At 38.6% G+C, this 14455-nt stretch overlaps 2 protein-coding genes across 7 annotated transcripts; both read right to left on the bottom strand.

The window, feature by feature from the left end:
* Positions 1–12: 12 nt before the first annotated feature.
* LOC133165308 (centromere protein U-like) lies at positions 13–3658 on the bottom strand. Of its 4 annotated transcripts, none has more exons than XM_061294867.1 (13): positions 3395–3554; positions 2869–2923; positions 2682–2775; positions 2440–2560; positions 2092–2164; positions 1892–1978; positions 1748–1811; positions 1423–1525; positions 1226–1304; positions 1070–1117; positions 840–901; positions 475–631; positions 13–397 (listed from the first exon to the last, which is right to left on the bottom strand). In XM_061294867.1, the coding sequence occupies exons 1-13, from the start codon at positions 3397–3399 to the stop codon at positions 356–358; spliced, it is 990 nt and encodes a 329-aa protein (XP_061150851.1). In that variant the 5' UTR covers positions 3400–3554; the 3' UTR covers positions 13–355. The 4 variants fall into 4 exon arrangements, with proteins under 4 accessions (XP_061150851.1, XP_061150860.1, XP_061150866.1 ...); XM_061294876.1 differs by having other exon boundaries at positions 1423–1522; XM_061294882.1 differs by having other exon boundaries at positions 2697–2775; positions 3395–3553.
* A 140-nt stretch (positions 3659–3798) lies between these two features.
* On the bottom strand, positions 3799–14455 carry LOC133165270 (long-chain-fatty-acid--CoA ligase 1-like). Of its 3 annotated transcripts, none has more exons than XM_061294789.1 (21): positions 14349–14455; positions 10975–11332; positions 10163–10277; positions 9199–9263; positions 8804–8905; positions 8608–8707; positions 8324–8499; positions 8197–8229; positions 8038–8089; positions 7833–7906; positions 7486–7563; positions 6941–7075; positions 6731–6865; positions 6467–6562; positions 6209–6281; positions 6036–6124; positions 5852–5968; positions 5631–5774; positions 5387–5491; positions 5219–5290; positions 3799–5098 (listed from the first exon to the last, which is right to left on the bottom strand). In XM_061294789.1, the coding sequence occupies exons 2-21, from the start codon at positions 11167–11169 to the stop codon at positions 4958–4960; spliced, it is 2097 nt and encodes a 698-aa protein (XP_061150773.1). In that variant the 5' UTR covers positions 11170–11332; positions 14349–14455; the 3' UTR covers positions 3799–4957. The 3 variants fall into 3 exon arrangements, with proteins under 3 accessions (XP_061150773.1, XP_061150780.1, XP_061150790.1); XM_061294796.1 differs by lacking the exon at positions 14349–14455 and adding an exon at positions 13871–14320; XM_061294806.1 differs by lacking the exons at positions 10975–11332; positions 14349–14455 and having other exon boundaries at positions 8804–8859.

The raw sequence follows: 14455 nt of genomic DNA, 5'->3' as shown, positions 1-14455 counted from the left end.
AAGTCAGGGTGAGACGTTTTTGAAGTTTTTATTTCTTTTATGAAGGCATAAAATACGCACACAGCCACGACTGTTGCTGGAACAAAAAATTGGCTCATTTACATTTAATATTAGATTTCTATACAATAAATAAACCTTATGCTACCATTCTATAGTTTGAAAAGACACATTTCGTCTTGATATTTGAAAAATATTGCATTTATCATTACTTAACCAGGAATAATCTGTGAATCCTACACGAGTTGTGTATTGGTATACGACTCCACTGCCCAGCACATTATTTGCCATCTCCCTTCAGTCATTTCTCCTGATCGTTATTGATCAGTCTCGGCTGGTCCTGTGCTCCTTGAAAATGTTAGGTCTCCAGTAGTTGAGCTGCTACACTGGATGTACCATACTGCAAAAGGAAGAAGATAGAGAATAACATGTGTCAATGTGGGTGCTTATCGTGTTTTCAAGTGCAGCTGTTCATACTGTCTCTTTCTCTTTTGGATGTGCAGTCCGGTAGTCCAGATATACTTGGGTGAGTCCTCTAATATCTTTGAGGAAAGCCTGGCTTCTTCTCAGATCTTCTAGTCTTAGTTTGAGGTCATTTTTCTCTTTTTGAAGCAAGTCCACGAGCCGATCCGCCCTATTGGATGATACAATTGAAATTACTACCCGTACTGTTTAAAACTGTCAGAAAGACAAGCGCTCCTGTGATATCAAACTCAATTTATTGAGATTAGTGAAAATGGCCGCATTAATCTTCTTAATTATTAATAAAAAAAACTTTATTAAATTTATAGTTGATTATTTGCTGTATTTGGGATGGTGTTTTTCTCTTAGAAATGCCTCACCTTATTAGCTCATGCTTGGCATCCAAAAGTTGCTGTGTCTTTGTACGTATCATGGAGCTCACCTGACACGCACATGGGTCAAAATAACAACAAAATTAAGCAAATGTACTATATGAACATAGGGCGATCATAAACATTTTTATCATTCACAGGATTTAAGTTGTACATATCGTTTATAAGAAAATGCTAATTCAATTTGAGACTTATGTTGTATATCTATGATTGGTTACCTTGGAATTTTCCCGTTTCAGAGCCTTAAACTCTCTATTGGAGGCCATCTGAAAGAAAATTGCAAGACCAAAATATAAGCTTTCAATTTTGCAATAAATGTGTACTGTGAGATGGCAATACACAACAGCTCCTCTTTTGAAACAAAGGAGACTAACCTTTTCAAGAAGTTGTTCCTTGACACTGTTGGAGAAACAATCAATTGATTTCTTGACAGCATTCGACTCGACAGAATCCCTGTAAGACACAGTAAATATTTTCCCCACAAGTCATTTTGTCACCAATACTTACGTGAGGTTTCAAGTTGCAGACATTTCTATTTATACAAACTGCTCTGGTTAACAATTACGGGTACCTGTACTCATCACAGAAATTGAGGAAGGCCTCCATCACCACTTCCAACTCTGTTCTTCCTTGAGATTTTTTCCTTTTCTTCCCATTCCTTTGGACTTTGTCTGCTTTGTTAAAGAAAAAATGCATTACATGTACAGTTATAATTAATGAAGGAATTTGAAAACCCATCTGACAACTGGAAACACTTGTGGTTGTCATTTGGCCAGAAGCGATGAAATCAAGGCAGATGCTATAAAAATAGATTATTTGTGAAGATATGTACATTACATGTACATGCCATCAAATTTAAGAAATGTACATTTTAAGTCATTAGCCCTTTACAGTACCTCTGGTCAACTTTTTTGAGGTTCTCTCCAAACTTTGGATTTTTGCTTTCTTTCGACTTGGGTTCTGAAGAAATCAAAACAAAGGACTGGATTAGAACAAGACGATTAGCTACCAAGAACAATGAAGCTGAGGTACTTGAGTACCCAGCTTGTGTCCTCGTCTGTGTCACCATCAGAGGACAGGACTTGATTTTGTCTCCTTTTGGTGCAAGGGACGGTGTCTGATTCTTCCTGAGGACAGACATTTGGCAACAGCATTGTCATCAACTACTGATAAACCAACTTTCAGATACTCAAATTCTCTGCAAAAAACACTATTGGAGAAGACAACATTTTTACTGTACCTGTGAGTCCCTTGACTTTTTACTCTGTGAACCTCTCTTCTTTTCTACCTTTGCCGGTTCATTTTTCTCAGGCCTAAAAGAAAAGGGAAACCCCGCCCCCCAAAATGTTGTGGTCTTTTTATTGATATTGTAACAAAAACCTCAATCAGATGTGTTGACGAGTGAAAGGACTGAGTCCCAATTAACAAATATCAATGTGTTCTTTAAAAATATTGAAAAATGACTATTTAGAATTATGCTGTGTGGCCGATGATATCATGTCTTTTAATAATGTTTTGGCATTCACCAAGTTTGATAAACACTGTGATTTGCAACTATAAGTTTAGTGGTTTATTCGGCAGAATCTACCTGTTTTTGACCACTTCATTCACTTTTTTTGTGATGTTCTTCCCCACTTGACTTTTTGTCTTCTGGGGCTCTTTTGAAAGGTTTAAATCATCTTCTATGGCAGTACTGTGCAGAGGGTTACCTTGGAGACACAAGGTAACATAAGTCTGTCATTCATTGTTACAGACTGTAGCTTCTTACAGCTAAGTCCAGAAGTAAGTTGGCCAAAGATGAATACAATCTTAATAGTGACATAGACCGACCTTTTAAAAACTCACCATTTCTTTCCTGTAGCCCTTCTAAGAAACTGGCACTACCAATTGTAGATCGGTTGCCAGAGTCCAGAAATGATGATTTCTGGATGCCAAACGAGAGGACATTTTCTTTCATCATAATCAATTGAGTAACATATTTATGCGAAGATCACAGTGTATTTGTATTTCAAGTCACCTTGTTGCCAACTGGTGCAATGGGCGCCGCCTTGACGCTTCTGCTCTTTCGGTTACTGTAGAAGCAAAGCATTTAAGTACTTTTCAATTCATACTATTTTAAATTCAAAGTTCATGGTTAGGAAAATTAGTAGGGGTGTAACGATTCATCGATACACATCGATATACACCCCTAGTATTTTGTGTTTACTTGCCGCATTCTGCAGGAGTGAATTAACGAAACAACATAAATATGACGTTCATGTTTTTTATGCAACACATAATAAAAACACATTAAGAAATAAACCCCCAAAAATCTACGAGCCTTTTTAGGGAGCTAAAGAACACACATTCCCTTCAATACCAAAATGAAACACGCTACAATTACTTAGGTGAGCCAATATATTAAACAGTATAACGGAAAAAACCAAAAGGCATCAATAACTGTATAAGACATTATGTTTGTAGCTTTACAAAGCATTGTTGAATGTGCGTACTAGCCCGACATGATAAAACATAACATGGTCTTATTTGTAAACGTATCTCACCTCATCGTGGAGTTTATAGTACGAAGATCAAACTACAACTGTTTGCAAAATAAATCCAATCCAAAATGACAAATCTTCCCGCAAAATCATTTAAGTTCCGGGTTGCACCATTCACATTTACAGGGGTGTTTAACGGTGTGCGACAACGAGAAAACGGAAAAATAAAAATGATAAAATAATAAAATGTCAAATTTTAATTTTATTTAATATATTATTAACACTTGTTTTTATTTTAATATGCTATTAAAAAAGTTTTTGGGGAACAGCACTGTGGTCCGTGATGCGGAAAGGTACATCTTATAAAACAGTCCGAATAGGAACAATGACTAAAACGCGCGATCCGCACTCACATGCAAGTACACAAGCACGTACAGAAAACACACGCAGAAAGAAACGCAAACAACTCATTTGATCGTTTTTAATTAAAAACGTACATTTCAATTCATATAAATAAAGTTAAAAAAAACTAAGATCAAGCACAGTTGTTCCGATTAATACACATTTCAATAATTGTAAAGAAATAAAATCACATTAATATCACCTTTGTTTAAAATCACAAAAATATTAAGATATTTTCCCTTTGTGCTTTAATCATTCCTTTCCTGAGGCTAACAATTATTTATGGCTTTTTATGTTAGTTGTATTCTAAATGAAGCTTAGTCATTGTTCACAAAAACAATTTACTACAATTGGAATATGCTTATTCTTTAAACTTCTTTTAGTAATACAAGTAATGTTTTTTATTTTGTGTGTGCGTGTGTATGTGTGCGTGCGTGTGCCCGTATGAAAACTCAGCAATTTTCTGTACCACATTATGAAAAAATCAATTTTGGATTGCTTGCATACAAATAACTGGGTATTTGGAGTTCTTGCCAACCAATTTAACACTGTGGAAAATTTACATAATTGAGCCCCTACCAAGTTTATCTGCTACATCTTTCAAACAACAGATGGACTACACTGAGTCAACATGTTAAGGCAAAAGAGAAGAGAGTTTTGCTGGCTCCACAGATTAGCGTTAGGGGTCTTCTGATAAGTGGCATTTAAATGTACTCAAATGTTCAGCTAAAATGAATGGAGCTATATTTGAGTTTGGCGATGTATTCACTGCATGTGCCACATGCACACGCATCGACTACACAAATTAGCACAGAAAATCCAGCGGCATGGTGATAACGTGCCCCTCTCCAGCAGATAGCTTGTGCTCAATCACTTTTTAAGACTTGAGGTCGAAAAGCTCTGCTCCTAAGAGTCATGGTAACATAAACCATGTGAGATTGGCACCGCAGTTATTATCCAGGGTTCTAAAATTAGATATTGTAGAGTATGCTAATTCTACAGCCTTGAGGGTTATTGTGACAAGAGAGTGTCACAGACATGCATTAAGGACTTTTGGTGAATGGTTTAAGTTGTGGGGAAAATGCACTTCGGTCATTAAAATCCCACAGTAGAAAATCTGAGGTAAAACATTCATTTGGAGTGAATTGGCATGTTCTGACATTTGGTCTGCATGTTCCAGCTTTGTTCTCGGCTGTCTTTCAATTCACAGGTCTTCCTGAACTCCTACATCTTGATGCTGGCATATAGCTCATCTATTTGTGATCTGAAGTATTGTCTCAATTCATTCCTCTTGGCTTTTAGTGTTGGCGTGAGCAGACCATTGGTGACCGAGAACAGCTCAGTATGGAGATAGATGGCCTTCACCTGGAAGACACAGAGTTTTACAGAAGACAACTGGGTCAAAAGCACAACAAAGCAGATTCAAACAGTGAGATAGACAAAACATCAACTGTCACATTGCTTTATAGTTGAGTCTTTTTGTACCTGTTCAAAGGACTTGAGGCCTGCTTCCTTGCCGAGTCGCACCATGTCCTCCAAGATGGCTGCCTTGACATCCTGTGCAGACAGAAAAAGAAAACTCAATAAACACAGGAGTGCCACCAAGCTATTACTACTCTGATAAGAAACATTCAATGATGTCATTTTTTTTACCGCTCGACTACAAAGTGCATTGTAGCTGCCCTCCACTCCCATGGTCCTCTTGGTCCAACCACACAGGAAGTCGTGGTCCGGAACCACCACTGCTACCAGAAAAGCCTTTGGGGAAGAGAACAAAAGCAAGATGAGGTGCTGCAAGGATCTTGTACCTCAAATAGACAGGGCAAAACATTGGCACAATTACAATACTATGGAATCATCCTACGCTATAGCAATCATTTTACACAACCTCACTTACCTGTAGGCTGTCCCCATGCACAAAAACCTGTGCCACTGCATCACTTCTCACATAGACATTCTCTATCTTCTCAGGAGCTATGTATTCCCCCTGAGCAAGTTTGAAGATGTGCTTCTTCCTATCCACAATCTTCAGTGTGCCGTTCTGCAAACAAATATTGCCATTACTTTTCCAGATCCTCAGAAGTACTGCAAGGAGAGTATATAGCTTGCAATCCCCACCGGAAGCCATTTTCCAATGTCGCCTGTGTGAACCCATCCGTCAGCGTCGAGAGCTTCTGCAGTCTTCTCTGGATCGTTAAGATAACCCTGGAACACGTTGGGACCTTTCACACACACCTAACACACAGACAACAACGTTAGGATTCTGAATGCATGTTTAGTTAAGTTTTGATGTGTCTGTCACCTCTCCTTCGCCATTTCTGGCCAGGTAATTCATTTCAGCCACATCTACCAGCTTGATAAAATTACAAGGCAGAGGAGCGCCAACGTGACCTGGAAAATATCAATGCAATACCTCATTTTCTGCTGGTCTACTGTACACGATACTTTATCATTAACTCAGAAGGAGAGTTGTACCTGCGGTCCAATCACCGGGCATGGTCATGGTGCAACCAGCGGTGCATTCTGTCTGTCCATAGCCTTCGTAAAACTGAGATGAAACAAAACTGCTATTACTGCTCTTGCCGTAGTCCTTATTTTCTATCACTCCTAATACAACACCAGGTTTTGATCAAAGAAAAAAAGGATTGTAATTGTGGTTGTCACAGATTAGATGCCAGAACTTTGTTGTACTTGATCATTGTGAGAGAATCTTGTAAGAAATGCAGTTGTTACCTGACACCCTAACGCAGCTCGGAGGAAAGTGAGAACAGTGGGCGAAATGGGAGCAGCCCCTGTTATCATCAGACGTACGCGGCCCCCAAGGCTAGCCTGTGCAGGGCAGAACAAAAAAAATGATTATACATAATCAACACTACTGCCAGCTTCATACCTTTAAAGTAGAACATTTTGTTTGCAATATATTCTATGTGACTCTATATAAACTGTCCACTGCCGTCGGCTGGAATCAACGAGGGGAATAAAAAAAGCTCGACTAACCTGAACCTTTCTGAAGATCAATTTATCCCAGATGCTGTCTCTCCTCACAATGCCTTTCAACATCTCGGCCGCCTTCCGACTATATGCAAAATCCAGCAGCCAGCGCTTCAGAGAAGTGTTAGCCTGCCCAAAGATCTGAAAAGAGGCAATGCATATTATATTTTTATATTAAAATTGCATATTACAAAGCTCCACTTATTAAGACCCCACCTTGTCAAACATTCGGTTTAGAAGTCGGGGTACCACAGGGAACACTGTAGGCTTTAGTGTACAGAGATCATCCATCAGAAGACGAATATCTCCCTGGAAATATCCAATCTTGCCCCCCTGAACCATCATCACTCCCTATACAACAAATGTAAAGATCCAGAAGAAAAAGTGGATGACAAATCATTGAGAAACACACAAATAACATCTGCCATGACAAAAATAAAATGATGAGACCATTCACGTTCTCATGCAGACTCTGAAACAAATGACTCTGGTCAAGAATGCAAGTAAACAAATATATTTGACATAATTATCAAGAGATAAAAAGGTGCTTTGGTATTTTTTTCACTCATTTTCTAAAAGAGAAAATCTACTGGTAACAAAAAAGATTATATTTACGCTTTAATAATATAATTTGGCATTACCTTGATGATTCAGTGGTAGTTCTCATGTATTACATCAAATTAATTAACCACTGTATATTAAGAACTACAGGTTTTTTTCTATTGAGGTCATCTGAGAGGAAATAACAACTAATAACATACCTGTACGACTCTCTCAAACATGTGAGCCAAGGGAAGATATGAGATATGGACATCACTGGGCCCCAAAGGACAGGATGCCTAGGTATTTCCAGTGACACAGACACACACAAACAAGCAGACAGTGTGATAAATCATAATTAAAAAGTGTCTAACCTAAATTACCTTCGTCAAATTGAGCACCAAAAGCAAACAAATAAAAACTGATATCGACCGCAGCTCAATTTGACGACTTGTTTGTAGGAATGTGGCAGCTTAAGATTTGTTCCAGACCAAAATATGGAAAATAATACTCATCCATTTCCTGAGCCTCGTGTACAAACGTGTCAGATATGACATTGGTGCCTCACCTCTGTTATTTTAAGGAAGGCTGAACAGTTGGCCACAATATTCCGATGCAACAACATGGCTCCCTTTGGGTTACCTGAAACAACACATGCGTTGAATAGCATAAGCGTTGTGTGTGTGTGTGTGTGTGTGTGTGTGTGTGTGTGTGTGTGTGTGTGTGTGTGCGCTAGCGTGTGTCTGCGAGTATGTGGAGAGTACGAGCATTACCTGTTGTTCCACTAGTGAAGCAAATAATGGCCATATCGTCAGATCTGGGAGGCTGCAGACGTTGAAGTATTCAGGTTGAAAAATAAATCGTTCACAATCATACACCCTTGTGATTTTTGGCTGCTGAAATCAGAATAAAAAAAGCTAATAGTCGCTTACCACAGGTTGATGATGGTTAGCCTTTCCGATGGCCTGTCCAATGATGAAAAAAAATGAGGAGCGCAAAAAGTCAATATGTTGAACCACAAGTAGGACATTTCAGAAATAAACAAGCATTTTTACCGACCTCCATCTCTCGTAGGCTGAGGATGTCAATTCCAGATTGCTTGCCTCTGCTCACCAGCTCGTCGGCGGGAGGCTCCATTACAACAATGGTTTTCACGGAGTGTTTCCTGTCCTTCACGCAGTCAAGTACCAGGCTGACTTTATCTGCCACGTCACATACTATGCTCGAGATGGAGGCTACAATAAAAAACACAAAGAAAATCAAGTCACGTGTGCAACCTACAGCAAATACTTAAAAAAGAAAGACTTAAACTTTTTGTCAGTTTCTCTGTGATGGCTTCTTACCTTTATCTATAATGTAGTTGATGGCTTCTGCACCAAGTGTGTCATAAAGCGGCACAGACACCAGGGAATAGGTGTAGCAAGCCAGCTCGGTGATTGTCCACTAAATTTTGACACATAAAAGTGATAACACCAATTAACAGTTTTTATTTGAGAGATGTCCGAGTTATCGCTAAGCACTTTTTTTTTTTTTTTTTACCTCAGGTCTGTTCTGAGAGAAGATGCCAATATTGGGGTCATTGGTCTTGGAGTGTCCTTTATAAAGAAAAGCAGACCCTAGATTTTCTGTTCGCTCCATTACCTAAAACACATACATGACATGTCTAGTGTGACATGGGGTTTCTATTTTTGCTCATTGTGATTCCATAGAGTAGTAGTAGTGCGATTCAACAAAAATGCCCAGGGAACTATATAGGAAATTTTGGTTTGCATGCTACTGTATGTTCAAAACTACACCATTAAATGAAGGCATTAAACACCTGCAAAACTGATTCAACGTTAACTAATTACAAAACTCAATCAATTTTGAGTGGCAATGGAATTGATGGCATCCATCTCAGTCATGCTTTTGTTGCAGATTGTGCTCAGGCTTACCTTTTGGTAGGACATCCATTCATAGGCACCTTTGGGTTTTCTGGAGCCCAGGAATGGTCCATTATCTCAAAGGAAAAAATTAATCAAAACACAAGAGGTATATTTTTTAAATAGCTTGATCCAATCGCCATTTCTCTCTATTAAGCTGTTTCTACACTCAGGATTTGAAGCACTGTCCTGCACACAAACTTATTTTAAATCTAAAGATAGCAACATTTGGTGTCAAATTTGTAAATAGGTCACACAATAAACACAACATACATAATGGTGCTGATGCATTGAGTGCTAATCTTAAAAGCTAACATGCATACATTAACCACTTGGTAAAACCATTTTTTTCTACTACCTACATGTGCTCAAGAACAGACAAACTCAACACAATTGTTATTGTGTACCATTTCAATAATATAATCAATAACTATTTTACTTTTGTATCAAAATGTTTTTAGCCACATTTGCCCATTGTTCTATTTTTGTTTTATGTTGTTCCAGCCAACTTCTTCCGCTTATCTGTGGTTGGGCCATGAGGGCAGCAGTAGCATGAAAAGGGAAGCCCACACGCCTCTCCAACCTGCTACTTTGTTCAGCTCTTCTCGTAGAATGGGTCCCTTCTACCTCTACGGTGACCCGTGAGCAAACTTCACAGATGGAAGGGTATTTGGTTGTTTTAAGTGTATGACATGTCCCCCAAATCATTCACCGCGTGAAAGGAGACGCGTTTGTAACCACAATGGAGTAAGAAGATAAGCCCAACGTTAGCCTAGCTCCCTTCCTCTGCTTCATCGTCTACAACCACATTTGTATTTTCCGGCGTTCTGGGTTGGAAGAGGAGAGGCCTCCAATTATGCGAGGAGGTGGCGTCATGTGAGTGGTGTGCTGAATCAGCCATCTTACACGCACCACGAGAGCAGTAAGAGAACACGGGACAATCTTTGACCAATCATGTGTTGGGTCTTTCACTTACTGGATACTTGAGCACCCTTCAGGAAGAATTCATACATTGTGTTTGCATCGTCATAGGAACGTGTCAAGAGATCATCACCGTCTAGCAGAGTCGATTGGTGTATGTATTCTCCTCCCTGGGGAAAAGAAAGGCACATACAACAATTGTTCATTCATTCATCAGCCGCTGATTCCAAATTTCCACAAATGCTATGACATTTAATTTGTATAAAAACAACAGTGATTGGTTATGCTACAGGAGCTGACCCCGATACCACTCGGGAGACTATAAGTACATATGAAATGATACTACAGGCTTTAAGAACAAAGACGAGTTAAATAATTGTGGATTTTTCAAGATAGTTTAGAGCAGGTTCTTAGTTTTTTTGTTATTGTTTAAAGAAAAAAAGATTTACTTTAGTTTTAGTATTGTTTTTTATTTTCTGTTCAGTGCATGATTAAACAAAGTCCCCATTATGTGATAAAGTTAATTAACCCCAATTCTCTTTGACCTTCCTTCTGTACAGCAATAATGAAATTAATACATTTAAAATTAACCCTAAGCGCTCATGTAGGTATGCTATAAAGTGATGACAACAAAAAAGATGGACATTTCCACGATGGTTTTGTGATAAATTTATACATTTCAGATGTAGTTTCAATTATTATTATTATTTTTTTTTTTAAAAAGCATTTTGGTTTTTATTTATTTTATTTTGTTACAAAATTAGTTGTAGCTATTTTGTTATTCTTCATGAATTGTAATAATCTTGATATAGACAGACCTTAGATTTAAATTGAATTTGCGTCCAAGCAGAGTGACCCCAAACTCACCGCAATTTCGAGCGACTGCATCTTGAGATCGCAGATGGGTGGCAGGGCTTTTGGTCGCGTTGCCATATAGAAGGTTGTTGCAGCTGTGATCGCCCCCATGCTGATTAAAGTCGATGTGGACAGACCGCGAAAGTACTGACTGACGGAATCCAGATCTGGCAGTCTCAGCTTCTCCAAGAACTCCGGGCTCAGCATTATTGTGATGAGGAGGGATCAGATGGTGATGTTTGGGCCTTGCACTTGGTGGAGGTGGAGTGCTTGATGAGCACAGGAAGAATTTGGACTCTGAAAGCCGGAGTGGTTTTAGGGACACCCTGAGGTAAAGGAGTGTACAAGTTGTTTTAGGCCAGGAGTGAACCTGTAACGAGGAGGAAATGAGTCGATGTTGGCCTGGATGATAACAGCACAAATTACTCTCAGTGTATCTGCTGATCTCACTTTCAATGCAACATAATGTATCATTACATCACATAGAGCACATTTGAAGCGCTTCAGAAATAATGACAAGAAAGCACCCACACTTTCTAATCAAACACAGCATTAGCCCTCATGCTTATCCACAAACGTCCTTTTGAGGGTGTCAATGGTTCACCCAAAACCTTGTTGAACAAGTTTGTGCCATGTGTGCGTATGAGGTTAAAACTACAAGAGGTGGCATTTGTTTGACAATAAACATCGAGGTTTTCTTCCATGGGAACCCTGAAGATGGGAAAAAATGACCTTAAACGCAGATTCAGAACCATTACAGACAGGGATAATCAAAATAGTTTCAGTCAATCAGATAACCTCAATAATTGTCTCCAAGGGGGAAAAAAATGGCATTCCTTGACATTTGGTTTTGAATTTCACATTCAAACACAGTAAATGTTTATAACTTCAACATTGAAAATGACACGTTTTTGAGCTTTTTGTTCTTTAAATTTCAGAGTCTTCATGCATTGCACACCAATTCAGGTCTGACAGCTAAAGAGTCTCTTACGTAAAGACAGACGTGAGGTGATTATTTTAAATAGATCCACTTGAAGCACTAATTCTACAGGAAACATTCCAGACGAAAAGGAAATCTAGTTTGACTGCAATTCAATACCGTAGAGCTTCTCAACTTTCCTGTTACTCTTTGAGTTTATGAAAATGCTACTGAGCAATGTAGCAATGTTAATATATTACCAATAATTCTCCCAAATATGCGCACACCCATGGCCTAACATTTTCTTTCCCACTTACCTCGAACAGACAGGTAAGACCGTTGCGTCTCTGACTCAGTTGTGACTGCTTTAAACAACACCCTTGTTTCTCTTTCTCTCTTATTGATTACTAATCTACCATTTTATTGATTTAAAGCCAGAACAAATCACTGAGATTATAAAGTATTTTTTTTTCATTTAAATATTGTCTATAACGCATTATTTTGTCTTTTTCAAAATAATTTCTAAAGATAAGAAAAGCAGAACTTTCTAAACTTTTTACATAGTACAAGTCAAATCAAGTTGCTCTGCCCACTCAACTTTGCCCCAGTAGCCTCTGACCTCTGTGGTCAGCTGAGATGATTAGAAAGAATGAGGTCATCACTGACCATTACAGGAAGTAATACAATGACTGATATATTGAAGCCAACTCAGTGACGCACATTGACTGAAAGCTTTGCATTAACATTCCACCCAAACTCTCGTGAAGAGCATTTTGGTTGTAAGCCAAAATTAGAAACCATTTGTCACTTTCTGTACATTTTTAGAGTTTTTATGGTAAGTCATACCATACCCGCATACTTACTGATATACAGAAATGCTAGACATGCTAACAGGCTGAAGAAAGCATGTTACTTGATGACTTAGGAAAATCGGTTGCTCACACAACACTTTAAGCATTCCAAATCAAAGTCCAACTGTGCAAAATAGTGTTTCACAATCCCCACATAAAGATTTATGGACTGCCTTTTTTCTCTTCGGCCATGAGTGCTGTGATATTTGACGTAGTTAAGAAACACAGCGCTGTATTTTGCTGATGAGCAATTCTCTGAAAACAGACCAGATTGACTGTGAATTCCGAAACCAGTCAACTTTGACACACTTCAGTTACATCACGACACATTACATTTCAAACATCCAATTAGGCACCAATTAGTGAGGAGAACTTTTTTTTTTTTCGCCTTAAATATCACTGCCTGCTATCAGTAGTATTCAAACGTACCCAATACAATTACACAAAGTATCAATATTCCCCCATTCCTAAACATAATATAGCAGCATTCTGTATTAGGAAAAGTATGACCTGAATATCAATTCTCATTTGGTGCTGTTCCAGCATTTCTTTGATACCCTTGATATCCAGACTAAAAGGTCCAGGACAAGTGTGCTATTTATCCTCACTAGTTAGACAAATTTGGCATACTAGTACAACTACATATTACAAGTGAGGCAAAATAACAAGTGGTCATTTAGGTGATACCTAGGTGATAGGTAGATTCCAGGATACTAGTGCATAAACACATGACTACTAGTTGGGCCTGGAGGTGTAACTTAATACTGTAGTGCAACACAATGGTTTTCCAGTTTAGGTTTAATTGCATTCTAATAAGCTAGATGTATTGTGAAAAAAACAGAGTACAACAACTTCAACTCCTGGCCTGTGGATTGTCTTTCAAGTACGGGAGAAGAGGACAAAGCTGGATTTCAAGTACATCTTAAATGCTCAAGGCTTTTCCATACAAGTCAACCAATAACAGACAGGTCACCTTCCGCCATGGCTCACGGCAACTTCTCTGAGTTTATTTATTTGCCCACGTGTAGTGACGTCATATAGTCTGGCGTCTATGTTCTTGTAACTCGTTGCACACCACATACTATCAATCTAAACAAATCCCTTCATCGCAGACTTCTGAAAAGGTTCATGTACTCACGACTTAGTTACACCAGCACAGCCATATGAGGTATTTATCTCTTCATTTGAGGGATGCTTCCCACTGCAGTGTTTGTGTTGAACTGAAGCAACACTCCGAACACCAGAAAGCAAGTGAAGGTTTAAAGAAAATGAAAAGGTATCAAACACGTTATAACACATTGAGTTTCAAAGTTATGTTAACGCATCAGAAAAAAACGTGGGCACTAGGCAAGTATAAAAATATATCAAAGTATATATTTTAAAAGTCGGTAATTTTACAAATTACTAAAACGGTTTAAAACGATAGCGCGCCTGCAGTTGTAATGTTCTACCCTTGTTACACGTGTTACGATTCATCGTCTGGTATTGTATGTGTTAAACTAGTAAAGGCTTCGTTGCTCACAATAAAATCCACGCAGTACAATCGCAACTACTTTACACGTCATTGTTTTATGGTCAGTAGTATATTACAAAACGACACGTTTAGAACTTCCCACCTGTTTGCTGCAGCTCTCCACCCGGCTTCTTCCTCTTGTTGCTGACCCACGCTTAGCCTAACAGTGGGTGGGCGTGTCGCAAAGTACAACTTCCGGTCAAATCTTTA

This window comes from Syngnathus typhle, linkage group LG1 (assembly GCF_033458585.1).
Source record: "Syngnathus typhle isolate RoL2023-S1 ecotype Sweden linkage group LG1, RoL_Styp_1.0, whole genome shotgun sequence".
In the NCBI taxonomy this organism is placed as follows: domain Eukaryota; kingdom Metazoa; phylum Chordata; class Actinopteri; order Syngnathiformes; family Syngnathidae; genus Syngnathus; species Syngnathus typhle.
The sequence above is the reverse complement of the archived record's forward strand: the minus strand, read 5'-3'. Positions and strand labels throughout refer to the sequence as shown.

Coding starts and splice junctions, on each gene's coding strand:
- LOC133165270 (XM_061294789.1), bottom strand. CDS start 11,169: ATGCTGAGCCCGGAGTTCTTGGAGAAGCTGAGACTGCCAGATCTGGAT. Junction 6,563..6,730: donor TGATCTTCAGAAAGGTTCAG/GTTAGTCGAGCT, acceptor TGCCCTGCACAG/GCTAGCCTTGGGGGCCGCGT. Junction 5,969..6,035: donor CCAGAAATGGCGAAGGAGAG/GTGACAGACACA, acceptor TCTGTGTGTTAG/GTGTGTGTGAAAGGTCCCAA.
- LOC133165308 (XM_061294867.1), bottom strand. Junction 2,776..2,868: donor TTGCACCAGTTGGCAACAAG/GTGACTTGAAAT, acceptor TTTGGCATCCAG/AAATCATCATTTCTGGACTC. Junction 1,979..2,091: donor AAAAGTCAAGGGACTCACAG/GTACAGTAAAAA, acceptor GTCTGTCCTCAG/GAAGAATCAGACACCGTCCC.